At 38.8% G+C, this 17,707-nt stretch overlaps 1 protein-coding gene across 2 annotated transcripts; it reads left to right on the top strand.

Annotated features, from left to right (window-relative positions):
• Positions 1–934: 934 nt before the first annotated feature.
• On the top strand, positions 935–16,848 carry LOC145963036 (protein gooseberry). Of its 2 annotated transcripts, none has more exons than XM_083084627.1 (6): positions 935–1,325; positions 7,520–7,833; positions 8,202–8,328; positions 12,086–12,257; positions 12,506–12,787; positions 15,597–16,848. In XM_083084627.1, exons 1-6 carry the CDS (start codon positions 1,271–1,273, stop codon positions 15,859–15,861), a joined length of 1,215 nt encoding a protein of 404 aa, XP_082940753.1. In that variant the 5' UTR covers positions 935–1,270; the 3' UTR covers positions 15,862–16,848. The 2 variants fall into 2 exon arrangements, with proteins under 2 accessions (XP_082940753.1, XP_082940752.1); XM_083084626.1 differs by having other exon boundaries at positions 8,199–8,328.
• The last annotated feature ends 859 nt before the right edge of the window (positions 16,849–17,707 follow it).

The raw sequence follows: 17,707 nt of genomic DNA, 5'->3' as shown, positions 1-17,707 counted from the left end.
CTTTAGTTTTAACATAAAATCTTAAAATGAGATTATATTGCGTTAATTAAAGAAAAATATAATTGCTTGCTTGAATAAAGCCATTTTATATAGTTCAATCAAAAAAAACATTCTTATGATTTAAGATTTAATTTTCTTGAATGGAAAGGAAACGATATTAGATAGAAAATAACATTTTTAAATCAAAGATATAATATTCTTAAAAGATATAATTTTCTTAAAGAATTAAATAATTATATATTCTTGAATTAAATAATTATATTAAACAATTATGCTATATTCTTGAGATGACAATTACAATATTGAAATAAGACTATAATATTGTTGAAATTTAAAATTATTAAATTCATCTAAGAAGATTATAGATTGTTGCATATATATGAAACAATGAACGCGTTAATTTAAGTATATAAATTTTGATTTGACACTTTATTTTTTCTGTGTACATCAGCTTGGAGATTACACATCAGACAAGCACAAGATGGAACCAATTTTTTATGAGCCGAGTGAAAACATGAAGCCGCAACGAAATCTTGATCTCTTTCCTGATCATAAATCGCCCGAGACGCGTCGAATCTGCAAAGGAAATCGGCGCAGATCGCGAGGAGCTTGTATCGATATCGCCAACCGCAGGGAGGGTAAGTCGGGCGCGAAGTATCCGTCCCTCGTGTGGGGGATGGTAGTGGAGAGTCTCTGTTTTACAAGGCGGAGTTGGACGTGCGACCACCTCCGCCGCGGCAAAATTACCTGGCAGGTGACCAATGCAGCGGCACCGATAAAGCCATGAAAGAGCACGGCTGGGACCGTGGACTAGTCGTTCTTAAAAGGGGCCCCAAGATGAAGGCGGAGCCTTCCTCCGGAGGCTTTCCTCCTTTCGTGCCTGCCTTTCGTTTCTTTGCGTTGTTCTGGACGATCGCAACCACAGGAACCGGCAGTTCGAGCCGAGATCCCGTAGCCAACAGGTCTGTCCCGTTTTGCGTCGCAGCAAAAATAAGAAGGGTGCCGAGCCCCCTTCGTTTCGGCCCTACGCAGTAGAAACCCTTAGAGTGCCGCTCTTATCGCTGTTGGACACCTTCGGTCATTGTTGTTGGACACACACGTCGATTGTGACACGCGGAAAAGTGAGGATTGGGGTTGTGAATCGAGTGTAATCAGGACAGGGAAGTGAGGATCCTTGGTGTGGTGGTGCTGCTGGTGAACAACACAGAAAGAGAAAAAAAGAGAGAGAGAGAGGGAGAGGGAGATTTTTCCTGGAAACAGGAACGGCTAGATGGCAGTCAGCACTCTCAACATGGCACCCTACTTCACTGGATATCCCTTTCAAGGTAAGAATTGTAATAATTATAAAATTATCCGATGTTAATTTGAAATCTTACATCCACAATACTAATCAATACACAAATTGAAAAATTGTATATAAACAATGTTTAAGTAATTTTTAGATTGTTGAAAGGAAACATTTGTTTAATGCAAATTTTAAACATATGGAAATTATGATAATGTGTCGATTTAATAATATAATAAGTGTATTTATATAAATTTATATTTCTTTGTGCAACGGCTCACGAATATTATAATAATTACCTGATAATTATATAAAAGTAAATAATTTGTTTTAGTTAAAAAACAATTTTTTTAATTGTTTAGAAATTAAATGTCAGAACACACTTTCTAACTTTAGAAAGCTTTGCAATTTTTTGTTGCCTTTATATAAAAATTAGTGAGAGATGTGTATAATTTCTTTTGCTATTCTTTATATAAATATTATTATTTATTAATTATGGAATAATCGGATATGTTAGATCCCGCAAAAAATATAAATCTCTCAAATAATTCCAATATTCTTAAGAGAATTTAATTTGACAACTCGTATCTATTTTTTGACATAATCAAGCTTCTCAGTAAATCTTCTTCCAAAAATTAATTTCATTAGTGTTTAACTGTAGAAGGAAAAAGAGTGGCATTACTTCCGCTATTCTCAGAAACTCTTCCTCATAGAGAATCTCGCAATTAATGTCAGCGCGAGTTTCACAAGCGACGCTCGACGCCTGCCGGCGTCTCTGCAACGGTGCCGTGGATATTTTACAACCGATGTTAATGGTTTTACGATGTGCGCTTTGACTGAATTATTCGCTGCCCGCCGGTGTAACTTTCAATAGCGCGACTTTCATCTCTATAAATGTCGTAACTGTCCGATCCGCGATCGATTAATTCAGCCTGAAAACGTATCACCCGCAAAAAAAACTCGCATTGTTACGTAATCCGGATATGAAGACTAATCTGCACAGAAGTCGGCGTTTTGCAACGTAAACGCGTGGCGGATATCGTCAACTAGAATGATTTAGGGGTCTGGAAAGAGAGAGAAATTGTGCATAAGTAATCGCACATACAGAAGCCCGTGTGTTGTTCCGCATTGTGTAATTTATGATTTATGAAACAGTGCGCTACGCCGACGTATAGTTTCCAGAGGTAAACGAACACGTTACTGCGGTTCTTATGTATTTAATTAAAGATTGACATTTTTATTTTACGAAGCGATTACAGAAAAAAATGCGACACCACTTGTTTTATGCTCAAAAAATACGTACATATATCGCTCATAAGCAAATGTCTGCGTATGCATGTATTGATCTACTTAAATCACTCTCCAGACTCTTGATCTCGTGAAAAACACTTAGCTTTTAGAATATAATGTTTGATTTCACTTTGCTTATAATACGAGAGAGAGCTAATGACGACAATAACAGACTCTCCAGATGGCAAGCGATTTCTTCAGGTCGCTTTCTGTCACGTATGCCTTTAAATCACAATTGTTTATCCACCGTTTCGGAGCACGCGGTATAAGAGAGAGAGAGAGAGGAAGGGAGGAAAAGGGAAAGAGAGAAGACGGTAATTCTCGAATAAAGTTCGATACACACGCGTCCGCGCGTAGTGGGCGTCGGAACGTGGGGGAGAGTCCCGAGGAAAAGGTACGGTACCCGTGGGTACCTAATGTCTGATATCGGATGAGCCCCGGGCGACGGCACGTTGATTGAAGCCTTGGCGCGACTTGGAACTCACACCGCACGCTAAGTACATGCATCCCTTTCGTACATGCGGGTTACTCCCACTCATGTACCTTCCGCTCTCATCTTCCTCATCGCCCGTCGAGGATCCCGCCTATAGTGACGATCGCCACAGTCGTATCGCGCAGATTGCGTAATTGACGAAACGAACGGATCGTCGTCTCGATCCCTGAGTCCGCCTGAGAAATTAACCCTTCTTGCCCTCGGAATTTTCCGGACTCGCGATTATTTCAATCCAGGGTCTGTTTATAAAAGAAATACATCGATTCTGTGTAATATCTAAGTATCAATTAATGATTTTCGTAGCGCTAATAATCTTTTGTATTTTTTCAATTATACAAATATTATATTTATATAGATGGGAAATTTCTATCGCGATATGTGAGCAGCGTAAAATATAATAAAATATAATAATAAAAATATAATATATAAAATATAATAATATATAAATAATATAATAATAATAAAATATAATAATAAAAATATAAAATATAATAATAAAATATAATAATAAAATATATAGAATAAAATAAAATAAAAAAATATAATATAACACGAGACGTGTATTTTTGAAAGATTTTTCCCCCTTGCTCCAAAAATTATCAATTCGTTCACCGATAATCAAGAACGTCGGATAAAAAGATGCGCAACCGAAATAGCTTTGAAATTGTGTCGTAATTGGATGATGATTACACTTACGGTTAAAAGCCTTGAATAACAAATTCAGTGATCACATCTTATGATTCTTGCCATCACGTGCTTCATCAATGTGAAATTGAAGTGATCGCGTATCTCGTCCTTAATAAGATTCAATTAATACCCGGGATAACGTTGTTATTACTGCTTAAGAGCGATAAGCGGCCGCGACAAGGGGATGGATTATCATAAGGGAAAACCTCGTAAAGAGCAACGTAATTGCACGGCTCGCGCGCAAACCGCGAATGTCGCGGCCGCAAAATACGGTGCGTCGGCTCTTCGCACGTAATAATTTATCGGGACCGATGCCGGAGAAAAAGGCTTAATTGAGGCCTGCGTCGCGTCCCCGATACCCTTCGGGTAACGAAACGCCCGGCGAGACGTACGCCGGTCAATTATTTGGAAATTCTCTAGCGTTCCCTCGTGTCTAAGAGTACCCTCGATTGAGATCGACGACGGAGGCGCTGCCTCGCAGGTAAATATTAACGATGCGCGACGCTTCGTCGGACGAATTCAAATCAGACGGAGGGGTGGGCCTTTCGTCGCGTTACATCGTCGGCATTAAGTCTGATAGCTGACAATCAATCGCCCGTTATCAATAATTCATGCTGGAAATTATTTTTTCCATTATTCTCTTACCACGCGTCTCCTCTCCGACAGGGTGGTCCTCCAGCAAGGACTCCCGCGAAAATGACTGCCGCGATCGTGCTATAATAAATTACGCGAGGACGCATAAATCACTCACCAGCTGCTTGTTGGATTAAATTGTCGTCTTGAAATCATTTTTTTTTTATTCGATCAAACTTGAAGCGTTACGAGAAAAGGAGAGAAAAATAAACGTATTCATTCTTTTGTATATTATATTTAATTCAAGTATCCACACATTTGCGCTTCTGTCATCGTAGGATTTATTCCATTTTACTATTTTCGAGTCTTAGAGAGACTCGTCGCTCGTAAGCCTCGGAGAGGTATAAATCACTTTGATTTCTCCGATCGAAAAAAATGGCTACGTAGGTTTTTGCAATCGATACCGAGACTAATGGCACAAAATGCAGTGAGAAATCACGTGCGAACGCACGTAGCGGCGGCGCGTTTCGCAAGAACGCGCGTCGAACAATATATTCATCGACGGATAGGGAACAAAAACGCGAGTAAAGGGCTCGCTCGCACGCGGCGGTGTATATTCAACTTTCAATTCCGTGACTCGAGTTACGATCGCTTTGGAGTTTGTAAAAGTGCGTTTCCGCGTGCGAGTGCAACGGTCGGCGTATGCATCATACATGAAAGACGTTACACGTGCGACGCGAATGGTAGCCCGGCATTCCTGACATTCCCGTGTAAATTCCTCGATATGTAATTCTGCGCAATCTCGAACGGATACCTTCGAAGAAAATCGATAAATTGTATATTGTTAGCTAGTTTTAATTAAATATCCATTTTTTTAAATTTTTTTTCTTGCCATTAGCACCTATCTATCAAGAAACTGATTGTGTCTCTTTTTTCCTCAGGCCTATTGAGACCTCTAATCTTCCATACTTATTGCAGTCTTTAATTTTTCCGAGCTAATTATCGCGATTTAACATCTCGCTAATCATCGACTTTGGTTTCCCGACTTCGTCCAATTTATCCGAAATTCACGCCAAGATTATCCGCGGTGCTCGCGCTGAGAGCCCGTCGACGTCGGCGGCGGCGGCGGTCGGCACCTTTTGATCTTGCCTGTAATCCCGTCGGGCCCCGCGGCCTGACTGACGTCATACACCGGAGAGGTGTCCGGCCGGGATCGTAACCCGGCCTATGCGCGTGTGGGAGTGTGTGCGTTGCACGCACTCGCGGATATGTCCTTACGGAGCGCGAGGGGTCCCGGGGCGGGGGGCGGCGCGGGGGATGTAAATCTCCGGGGCCCGTGATGAACGACGAAACGGGACTACTTTTGTGCCGGGGAGCTCGGACGCGCCCGGGAAGGGGGTCGTCTTTTGAATTACGCCGTGGTAATTAGCGGACTCTTAGGCCCCGCGCTCTCGCAGCAGGTAGCCGGCGAGAATATATCACGAACTGTGCTCTCTCTTTCGCTCTTGCACGCGCACCACGATCGCGAAAATGTTTGGGTCGCCGAAGATTTGCGACGCACCGCGACCTCCACTCGTCATTTAAGTGCGTCGTGCAATTTTTTTCATTACTTTTGATAATTATAAGATCAAAATTTAGCTATGCCTTCTAAATATTAGTGGTATATCTAGTAGAATTTGAAAAATCTTCAGAGAAATGAAATTAATTCAAGATTCTTTACGTATGACTTCAGACGCAACTTTAATTAAAGTGTGCATATAAGTTTGCATTAACGGCGAATAGCAAAAATATACATTAAAAATAAAATAAATTAAAAATTAAAATTAAAAATAAATTAAAAATAAATTAAAAATAAATAAAAATAAAAATTAAAAATAAAATAAATTAAAATTAAAATTAAAAATAAAACAAATTAAGATAAAAATTAAAAATTAAATTAGATTAAAATTAAAAATAAATTAAAAATAAATTAAAAATTAAAATTAAAAATACAATATAATTTTTAAAAAAATCATTGGAAAATTATATCGAGTAGAATGCACAATCCAAGTTTACTTTATTACCAAGAAAAATCCAATCGCAGAGTCAGATCTCTAGACGTGTGAGTCACACGCACAACATGCACGCATAAGTTGTCGCGCCTCTTCTCGCGGAGCGCATCTCTTATGCAAAACTTCCTTTATATAAGTACGTACGTAGAATACCGAGGCTCTGCCCCCGGTTGCGCGTCTGTCGTGGCACCTTGTTGTCACCGCGAGAGAGAGAGAGAAAGAGAAAGAGAAAGAGAGAGCGCTTTTAAGACTCCCTGAGTAAGGTCGCCTTCGTCTTCGTCCCTTCTTGCCTCCTTTCCTTTCGTCCGCAGCTTTTACTGCTCCGCGCAAAACCAGGGCCGTAACTCGTGTCGCGTCCCGCTTTCGTGGTTTTCTGAAGCACGCGAGGTCCATCCTCTTGGAGGATCGTCCGGAGCCACCGCATCTCATTCCGCTTCTTTGCCCCTCTTTGCCGGTCGGAGCCGCTCTCCGGTCGTCGCGTGTAACGTCGTTTGTTTAACTCCGCGATTATAATTAAGTTAATGAAGGGGGATGGACTAATTACCAATAATTAGCGGCGTTTGAGCGGCACCTCGCGTGTCGCCGCGCTTTGTCTCGCTAAGCGGTCCTCTTTTGCGCGAGTTTACTTCCCTCTGTTCTTCTTCCTCTCCTTCTCCGCTACTTTTGTGTCCATTTATTCTCATTTATTTCGAGAAAAATGGCCGCGCCACACTTGTTCACGCTGCATTGTGTCAGCGACGAGAACACGCTATTTCTTCTCGACTGCATTTCTATTCAATAGTAGTATTTTTTTTTGTCTCATTGTACAGTGCTACATATTTAATTTCATTTGTGTTAAACGGCGGTAATTGCTTCGTGGAGTAAGAGAGAGGCAGAGGGAAAGAGAGAAACGCATTGTATTTTCCGTACTTTGCCGGAAAATTATGCCTTTCGAGGTAGTAACTCTGATTTACGTCACCTTCGTTTGAAGTTTCCGACACCGCGCGATCTTGTGACAAGTCCTCACCTATTCCATCATTAATTCCGTATAACTCGTGACTCGTACAGGTAGATCGTTGAAACAGATATGCGCCATTCTCGCAATAAAGAGCCATTTTATGATCGATGATGTGTAAACGAATTGCGTTGTTACTTTTGCAGGACAGGGTCGCGTGAACCAGCTGGGCGGTGTGTTCATCAACGGCCGTCCATTACCGAACCATATTCGTTTGAAGATCGTCGAGATGGCAGCGGCCGGCATCAGGCCGTGCGTCATATCGAGGCAGCTGAGGGTGTCTCACGGATGCGTATCCAAAATCCTGAACCGGTATCAGGAAACGGGATCGATCAGACCCGGCGTGATCGGCGGCAGCAAACCGCGAGTGGCCACGCCGGAAGTCGAGGCGAAGATCGAGGATTTCAAGCGGCAGAACCCCGGCATATTCAGCTGGGAGATACGGGAGAAATTGATAAAGGTCCGTTGATATCACCCATGTTATTAGCGTAATTAATAAATAATTTTGAAATGAGAAAGAGAAGAGATTCGAGAAAAATTAGATATCATTTTTGATGTAACTAAATACGATTACAAAATTCAAAACTAGAAATATCTTAAACATATGAAACTTAGAAATGGATATAAAACACTTAAAAAGAGCTTTCTTTAGATCATGATTTTTTTAATTACTTTTTTGAATTATTCTTAATTTACAATTTAATTTAATATGCATCTAACATCTAATATAATCTATCTCATTTTTCTGAAAATACGTGTGACAGTTAAAATTTATAAAATAAATGTAGAAAAATTAAACTAACTAGTCCAACGCGGTTCTGCCAGCAGGATGGAGTCTGCGACAAAGCCTCGGCACCTTCTGTGTCCAGCATCACCAGACTTTTACGCGGACCTGCGAATCAGATTCGTCCCAACGACGATCCCCGCAGGAATCACTCCATCGATGGTATTCTTGGTAAGTTTGAATAAATAATATTTTCTATTTTATATCTCAAATATATCGATTGATTTATCAAGACTTTCGACGCAATCAAATCACTGCGCTTTTTTTAAAGAGAGATCTTCAGACGCGATATCCGTGATACATCTCGTCATTTTAACACCGCATAAACCGCGAAGCGTTCGGGGTTAATTGAGCGATAAGCGTAATTATAGCGTAGCTGTGATGTTAAGTTAATTAAAGTAAGGCGACCGTATCTCTCGTGTGCTCGCTGAATTCGAAATGCGACTCGGCATTTTTCCCGTACGCGTAATGCGTATCAGGAAGTCGTTGTCGTTTCACATGAAGGATTTCTAGAATCGTAAGATTATAACGCAATATTATCAGTCGTATAAAAATAATAACAATTTTAATTACCGGAGAAGGATTTTATTATGCAGGTACTTTTCATTCTATTCTTAGCACCTTATTTCTTACATGTTAAATGTTATATGAATTTCTCTTTCTCTCTGCGATATATGTACGTGTGTTTGTACACGAGGGTTCTGCTTATTGAAGTATCCAGCAGTTTCGTGGGCACGCTGGGATTGGTAGAAATATAGGTCTGGTCGGCGAACATGTAAAGGGGAATTCCTTTCGTTTTTATTTATTACCGGCGGTAAGGGGCGCGAAGAAATATTAGGCGTCCCGTGGCGCGTAGATGTGTCGAGTTTATTACCTTGTCGGGAAGATTTAGTTTTGATTAGACGTATGCCCGAGATTGCAACTTCGCGCAAGGATTCACGAGGGTACTCGACCTGTTGCTTCTGTCGCCTTTTCACCAATCTTTTCGAGCTATTGCAAAACCAGCAATTTTCGTTCCTTTTTTTTCCACTATCTATATTATTATTTAAGGATAAAGAAATTTTTTGCTGGAATAGTTTGTACAAAATATCTGATTTTAAGTAAAAATTAAAATGGTTGAAAACAAGAAAAAAACAATTACGTATTTTAAATGACCAAAGCGATTGATAGTTTTTATCACATGATACAATAATATTTTATAGAGAAAGGTAATTTATATTAAAGGACGAGATGTTAAAATAACATTGTCTAAAAGCATCGATTTAATTAAATATTTCGAAAAAGCACATGAATCTTTATTGCGTTTGCCACTTTTGCAAGTAAATTATATATTATAATTCGAATAGGAAAAAACAAGGAAAGAGTCAGGCACTGTTCCCACCGTTAATGTACCTCTGCGAAAGGAAGGGAAACGAAGACGAAGAAGAAGGAGTAGAGGAAGACGAAATTTTTTTGAATGCACGTCTCGAATGTAGAATATCATAGCGTAATGATTTAGTATCAAAGTATCAGCAATGTATTGGATTGGGCTATAATACGGATAATGAAGAGAAAAAGCGAGATAATTTGAACGCACGATGCACTAATGCGATAATAATACATCGTCGTAGACAAGAATATTAATAAATATTTTCCTTAAAGATGTCGCTAAAACTCTTTGCCTTTTATATAGACACCTTAATTTCTTATTTTCATAATTTTTGTCACTCTTTTTCTGACATTTATTAATTACTTCTTTCGAGATGCAAATCAGATTAATAGAATGTAAGTGATGGACTACGTACATAATTACTATATAAAACGCTAAATGGCGACTATTAGAAATTAGCAAATAATCTAGTAGATCAACTACATGATGTAATCAACGAACATAGGAGTCTAAAGGATCTCACAATCACACACACCAATCATTTCGCCTTGCATCATTCATCTTTCGTTCCTTTCTCCCCTCCTGTCGCAACATCAGTCCCAGAACGCAAGATCACTCAGCAGTTCCAGTAGCCGAGAACACGCGCGATAAATAACCTCGCGGTCTGTCCCTCGGTGAAAGAAATCGGGAGGAACGATCGGGACACAAGAAAGAGGGACAGATCGGCCGTAGCGAGTGTAAAAGAGGAAGAGGTCAGGTGGAAGAGAGTCGGACGAACGTGAAAGAAGAAATCAGGTGGAACGGCCAGGAGGAAGCGAGTAGTCGGAGACCCGAGAAGAAGAAACGAGAGGACGAGGATGTTGGAGGCTCCTGCGTAGATGCGAGCAAGACGGAGCAGCTACGCGTACGCGGCGTGTGGTCTTCTTCGGCTTCGTGGCCGCCGCCTGCCTCTCTAATCTTACAAACCGCCAACAACACACCCCGTTTTGTTCGCGGAACACAACGGCAACCCTCTCTATTGATTTAGATGCTCTTACTGCGGGGCAAAGCCGTGATTGAGACCTCCGACCACTCATTGGCCGCGTTCGAGACGGCGATTGCCGGCAAGGCTCTCTCACGATAATAATTGTTTAACATCGACTTTATCTCGACGAATAATTCTTTGTTTTTCGCGATTACTATTCTATTTTCGATCTAAAAATAGCAGATATTTTTTAATTTCCCCGCAAAGTTTTTTTTCTTCCTTTATATTAATCATAAAAATTATTCTCTTCTAAATAATTTTATTTATTTTTACTTTCATTAAATAAATACTGTAATATTTATTCAATTTGTGCAAAGAGTTCTTTTCCTGAAATGATTAATAAGATATGCTAGATATTTAGAGATATAATTTTAAATTTATTTTATTTCTGTAAAAAAGCTACAAATAATGGCAACCTTTTTTTGATACATGTGCACGTTTAGTCTCAAATTCATAAAGTATCGGCGGGCGCTGATAGCTTGCCGAAAGCGTTAAGATCTCGAAAAATCGTTATGTATGCTCCTCAAAGCGTCGCAACGATTTACGAGCGCGCGACGCTCTTTAATTTGACGGAAACCGCCGTACACTTTGTGGTTCTCGAACTCTGGCTGATGTTCGCGCAGGTGCTATTGATTTAGACGTCTTGTCGGTTGGTCGATTTAATCTGAAAATAAGTTCATAAATTATGGAGTATGTTGCAGAAAACGAAGAATTCAATCCTTGAGATATGTACCTTGATATTAACATTGCATGTCGATGATGTACGCCGCACTTTATGAAAAAAATACCTGTCCTCGAAAAGAAACCTCGTCGTTCGAAATAGCAAATAATTGATAAACGTTATTAATTAAACTTAAAGAAAATTTAAAAATATAGTAAATACATATTAAATTATTCGTGACAAATTTCACCAGTCGAAGTAGTTATTAACGATGTAGTTATTGAGGTCAATGTAACAGGAACAAATCGGAACCCGAAAAAGGGTTACAAATCAAACTCGAAATTCCACAAATAGTGTCTCGTGGGACTGGACAACGATTCCACTTCAGGAACGCTTCATGGGCTTTCGTTTAGCTCGGGTGGGACGGGACATGTCAAAGAACTTAATTTCTTCGCGGCGGACCCTAATTTCTCCGGTGTTTTAGTTTAGTATAGGTTCGGCTGGGCACGGCTATAATCAGAAGGGTCTTAATGGTGGGTTGCTGAGACCGGCGTGTGAACTGTGGGCGTGAACGACTCGCTTCCTATCTTCGGTATCTGACGTGCAGCACGTGCTGGACCGAGAGATGCTCTCGCCGCTATTAAAGAACGCACGCTCGCGTCTCATCTCGAGAGCTATCGACGATGTTTAATGTCGGTTTCGAGTAGAAAACTTTTGTTTTCTGTCAATAAGTCCCCTTTTATTAATATATATATTCCAAACGAGGGGAGAACACTGAATTTGATCTTGAGACAATTCGTTAATTTACGATCTTTAGAGAATTATTTATTTTTTTAATAAAGTATTAAATAGCATCATCATTGATTACTTTCAGCGGGAAGTAGTGGCGATGACTCCGATACGGAAAGCGAGCCTGGCATCGCGCTAAAGAGGAAACAACGCAGGAGTAGGACTACCTTTACCGGCGAACAACTGGAGCAACTGGAAGCGGCTTTTCATCGCACGCAGTATCCCGACGTGTATACCAGGGAAGAACTCGCGCAAAAGTGAGTTTTGAAAAAATATCCTACATTTCATAACAATTTAAATCATAATAAAAAAATAACATAAAATTAAATATATTGGATTTATATATTAAAAATTAACATATTATCGGTTGATTAAAAATCTATATTTTTCATTAAGATTCAAATTTAAATTTTTTGTAATAATTGTTAAAGAATAGTGTTATTATTTTACAATAATAATAATTATTTATATCTTTATTAATAATCGCGAATGTGTCTTTTTGCAGAACGAAGCTAACGGAAGCGCGAGTGCAAGTTTGGTTTAGCAATAGGCGCGCCAGACTTCGCAAACAGCTCAATAGCCAACAGCTGAACGCCTTCAACGCCATGGGTTTACAATCTTTCCAAACTCAGCATTACAGTGGCGCTGAGAGCTATCAGAGCTATGGACAGGCGAGTGTTACTGCTGCCGCAGCGACCACCGCCAGCTACCCTCAGCATTACAACTACGGGGATAATTATTATACAGCGCAGCAGCAATGGCCACGGACAACTCCGGACAATTACGGGTAAGTTTCCACTCAATATATACTTATATATACAAAAAATCCATTCTGAGAAACTACCAAAGAAGGAGCAAGAGAGCCTTTAACTGTCCAAGTTAGGTATTATTTCATAAATCCTTACTTAATAGCTAGAATATAAATCTATCTTTACCGGATATTATGCAATTTTTGTGATCCCCCATTATTGTTAGTTATCTTTTTAAAATTCTTTAAATATTAGTTTATAATTTTTCTTAATTTTTCTTAATATTAAAGATATACAAATATATATATTAAATATATCTCAAATTTTGACAATTAATATAATTTTTAACATTTTTATTTTAATCAACATTTATGTTGGAAAGATTGTCCGGTTTTTTTGAGCGACTCGAAGTCATATAGAGACATAATCGAACGCGGCGCCTCTCGAACACCCCCGCAGTGATTATGCGTTATCGAACGTCGCTATCGGTTAAAGCTAGATCACGGCGCAGGTACGTACACCCTGTGTCGAAGGATCAAGACCCGGGTTGGATTATTAGCCGGTAGCGTTTCATTATGGAGGCCCGAGAAGCAACATAATTGAGGACCACACAGAAAACGTGTCTGTGGGGCCCCGTTGGCTCTCTCCTTCTCTCGCTTCCTTGTTTTCTCTCTACTCTCTCCGCATCCTCTTCTCTCGCTCTTTCTCCGCTCCCCTATCTGCTAGAGTGAATCGGCTCGTCCGCTCGGCGTGTAACAACACACTGTAGCAACACGGCCACCGGGGCAACCTGTTATTATTCAGCCACAATGGCTGAATTAATTGTTCGAAACACCCTGGTTTCGCCGTCTTTATCTCCGCGCGCACCTCCTTCTCGCGGCGGTGTGTTTCAAGCTTTCTGTCTCACCTGTACAATCGCTACTGTTAACTTGATCACTGTGTCGAACCGTCACGTGGTATGCCGAGCATTCGCTAGTTTCAAATATCCGAGATAATGCTCGTGGACCCCCGGTGGAGTATCAGCCCATCGCATGGGGGGTCTCTCTTTATGGTCAAAGTGAAAGATTTCACTGCTTGATGGCTGTTTGTCGTTTTTGCCGTTTCACGTTTAAACAGCGTGGAAACTATACAGACTGTCATAAAATGATCATAAGTCATTTCAATGATTTATATCTCAGTGGAAGGAACGAGACGAATCTTGACGTTCGAAAATATCATTTTATGTTCAACTAGTACGAAAGTTATACAAGACGTCGAAGAAAGTGTAATCATGAAATTATATTACATTAATGTATTTTTTAACGAAAAGACAACTTTCGGAATTTACAAGTATACAATCTGATAGGTGTGGAACTTGTAAAAATTATTGAGAAATAATTGCGAGTCATTTTAATCAAAATCTATTTTTCAAAGGGAAGAAAAGATGAATTTTAATATGGAAAAATTGTAATAATTTAGAATAAATTTAATATTTTTTAATAAATTTCCCTCTTTCTCTTAAAATTAGTTTATTCTTAAATAAAGCATTCAATGTGTAAATTCTATATTTTATGGTGATAAATTTCAATTTCAAAATTACAAGCTCTAAATCGATTAAAGTCTCGATCTAAATTTCTAAGAATTCGTTAACACATCTATAGAAAAAAATTTGATTTATGAAAGAGGAGAGAGACATTCCTTTGAATTTAGATTCATAGGAGAATTTATAGATAGGCTGTGCACGAATGCTTGATAAATCGCTTTCGCTAGAAAACGTCGCTTTATCTTTTAAATAAAAAAAATGCTCCAAGTACGCTTTATAATCGTACACTGCTAATACGTTAATCACCTCAAAACATAGATATGTAATAAAAAAATATGAGTTTATATTAATCAAAGATGGATGGTTCTCTGGACTTTGTCTAATTTTATTTCTTGCATCAATTGTTTTTCTCTTATATATCGTTAACACGTTGCATGTTCTAGCATCATTTATATCATAAAAAATCTATGGATCTATTTGCATGTTTTTTTCTCAAATATTAAATAAAACATAAAATATGCTCCTGGTTCTCCACATTTTTCTGTATTAAAATAATTACAGTAATCTCTTTGAAATTTAAGAAATTACTAAATATGATAATAAAAGCAAAAGAGGGTGAAGCTTTATCCTTCACGAGACACGATCCGAGATCCTTAATCACGGTGGTGTACGGAAAAAATGCTCAAAGGGCCGCGACGGTGTTTGGAAATCGGCCGCTGCCGCCCTCGACACGCCCTAACCGATTCGCAGTGCGTGTGTTAGTGCGGTATCGGCTTGCAAACGGCGGTAATCACTTTGAGAACCGTACGAGGGAATTTCATTTTCGTATTACCGCGTGTGTGGACACCTTTCACCATTGTAACTGCAACTCATTTTATCGTATCCCACGTATCCACGTACGTTTGTGCGCATACAATAGTTAATTTATATTCAATATATCGATCGTACAAAGATAATTAGAAATATCGATGAAAATAATATATTCTTTCAACTGCTGATTAATATCTGTGACTCGTGAGAATATCCTTTGTTTGATACTTGATGAGTATCACATGTAAGGTATTATATTCACACAATTTTATAATTTTAATAAATCTCTTTCGACGAAGAATCTTCTCCAGATTTCTTCAAAATTAAAATTAAATGTTTCATATTCATTTTTTTCTTCTTTATGTTACCAATATAAATATATGTATATATAACAGTTAAAAAATATTAATAATAAATTTTTTAATTAAGTAATATCCAAATAAAGCGGCGTATCCATCTTCATATCGTTATCCATTTTTTTTATAGACGTTCGACGTTCTTTTCTTCTGTTACAGATTGTTCAACGCTTCTCATTACGGCAGCAGCAATCTCGCCTCGAATCTGACTTCTACCAATCTCAGTCTAGGCAGTCTGGGCAGCGTCAGTCCAACCGCGTCAAACATGAGCGCTTGCATGGTGCAAGGTGGTGCATCTTCCTCCGGAGTTCCGGTCTCGACGGGGATGACACCTCACGTGACGCCGCACAGCCCCAGCGAGGCGAAGAGCGGATATCCTTACTTGGGCGGAATCGATTCTCAGGTTTGCGGAAGAGTTCACTGAATTAAGTCTGTCATCAGGTGCAATCGCGGATCGATTACACGCATCGCGAAAGATACAGCGACTCGAGAATCGTCGCTTCATCGTTATTGTTTTATTTATCTTGTTTCTCTCGAGCAAACTTAATTAAATTGTGTAAAAATAAAATTGGAATTATGTAAAAAGATTTATGCGCGCGTCGGAAATATTTCTGTTCGTGTATAAAAAATACGCTTCTCTTATTTGTTTGTTGTTAAGTTATTATTACTTTCTTGTTATCACGTTGTTATGCCGGGAAATTTGATGGAGATGATTTTTTAGCGACGATTTTTTTAATGAAAAATATTGCAACATTGTTTCCGAAATTATATATAAAAAGTATCGTTTTTACAATATAATTTCCAGTTCGATTAAATGCTATATAGCGCTCGAAATTTAGAAAGGATTTTTTATTTATAAATATATGTACTTTCTCGATGTAATCTTTATATAACTGATTGTGTAAATATTTTATAATCCTTCAGTATTGCTATTGCTAGGTAATACACTCAAGCTTTTCTGCATTGACGCTATTGCATATTTATATGATAGAACATAAAACTTAATTAACTTTAGATTCATAGATGAAGTCGTACGCTGACTTTTACAAGTATCATAAGTTAATGCGAAGATTTATTCGTTAGAATGATCAGCACATACAGGCAATAAGTTGCGTGCAACAACAATGCCTCCGAGATGCTTTACCGCTTTAGAATTACTTTATTATAGCAACGGTATAGTATAAATGCATCGATATATATTTACGTATGACTTGAATATATTTTATGGGTAATACATGTATGTGTACATAGATATTATTAGTACGAATCGCGTAAAAAATTATTTGCAAACGTACTCTTACGACGATCGACATAATTATTTTATCCAATTTATCTAATTGGCCAGTTACGTAAATTTATTGTATATAATACACGGAACTTTTCACCGACGCAACAGATATATCTGACTTGTAACGCACTGTTATATGTAATAAATAGATTTTATGGAAAATTCGTGCTATTTTCTTTAATATTGCCAATTTTTTCAAGAATTCACTTGCAAGGTAAGTGCACCTAAAAATGAAAATTTGCAAACATTTATTTAACAGCAAGTTTGCAGATTTGAGATATGTCAATTATTTCTCAGAAATGATATTTTTTTACTCACTTTACCGACGAAAAATCCACCACGACACTTAAAAAAAAACGATCAGCCTGAAAAAACGGCGCGTATATAATTCGCGATTGGTCCTGAATCGTCAGGCCTGTCTCCTGGTTTTAAGCCGCCTCCGCAAACCATCGTTGATCACGGTGCCCGCCGTTAGGAGACAATACACGACCGGCAGGAGGGCACCGCGGGGCTCTCCAGGCCTCGAAGAGCCGACAATCGGGCGCACAGTGACACAACGAGCAATCAGCTTGCCGTATATCTACGGGCCCTGTCGCCACGCATTTGTGCCCCATTGTGTCAACGAAGTAGGTGGTCGGTGTCTCTCTCTTCCTCTCTCGCTCGCTCTCTTTTTTTCTCTTCCTGTCTGTCTCCAGAATCCTAGCACAAAGTATCTCCGCACAACGATTCGTCCTATCGACCTTCTTCTGACTACAACCCTTCAAATCTCGTTGAGCAAGCACGGATATGGGATACAATTTATTCGGAGGAACATTTATATTACGAGGGTATATTTTACATTATATTTTTATAGTTATTTCAATGTTAAAGTTGCAAAATTATATTTTTAATAATTTGCGAGTCATAAATCTATATTTATTATAAAATAATTTTTTAAATGTCTTAAACGTAATTTAAAAGGAGAGAAAATAAAAAAAATATA

The sequence above is a fragment of the Camponotus vicinus genome, unplaced genomic scaffold, assembly GCF_025532165.1.
Source record: "Camponotus vicinus isolate PSW18456_S1 unplaced genomic scaffold, iyCamVici1.0 SCAF_12, whole genome shotgun sequence".
NCBI lineage: Eukaryota > Metazoa > Arthropoda > Insecta > Hymenoptera > Formicidae > Camponotus > Camponotus vicinus.
Note: the sequence above shows the minus strand (reverse complement) of the source record. Positions and strands in the feature narration are given on the sequence as shown.

Bases quoted from the DNA above. Each gene is read 5' to 3' on its own strand.
- LOC145963036 (XM_083084626.1), top strand. From the start codon at position 1,271: ATGGCAGTCAGCACTCTCAACATGGCACCCTACTTCACTGGATATCCC. The intron at 1,326-7,519 runs GTAAGAATTGTA...TTACTTTTGCAG, and splicing joins CACTGGATATCCCTTTCAAG to GACAGGGTCGCGTGAACCAG. The intron at 7,834-8,198 runs GTCCGTTGATAT...CGGTTCTGCCAG, and splicing joins TACGGGAGAAATTGATAAAG to CAGGATGGAGTCTGCGACAA.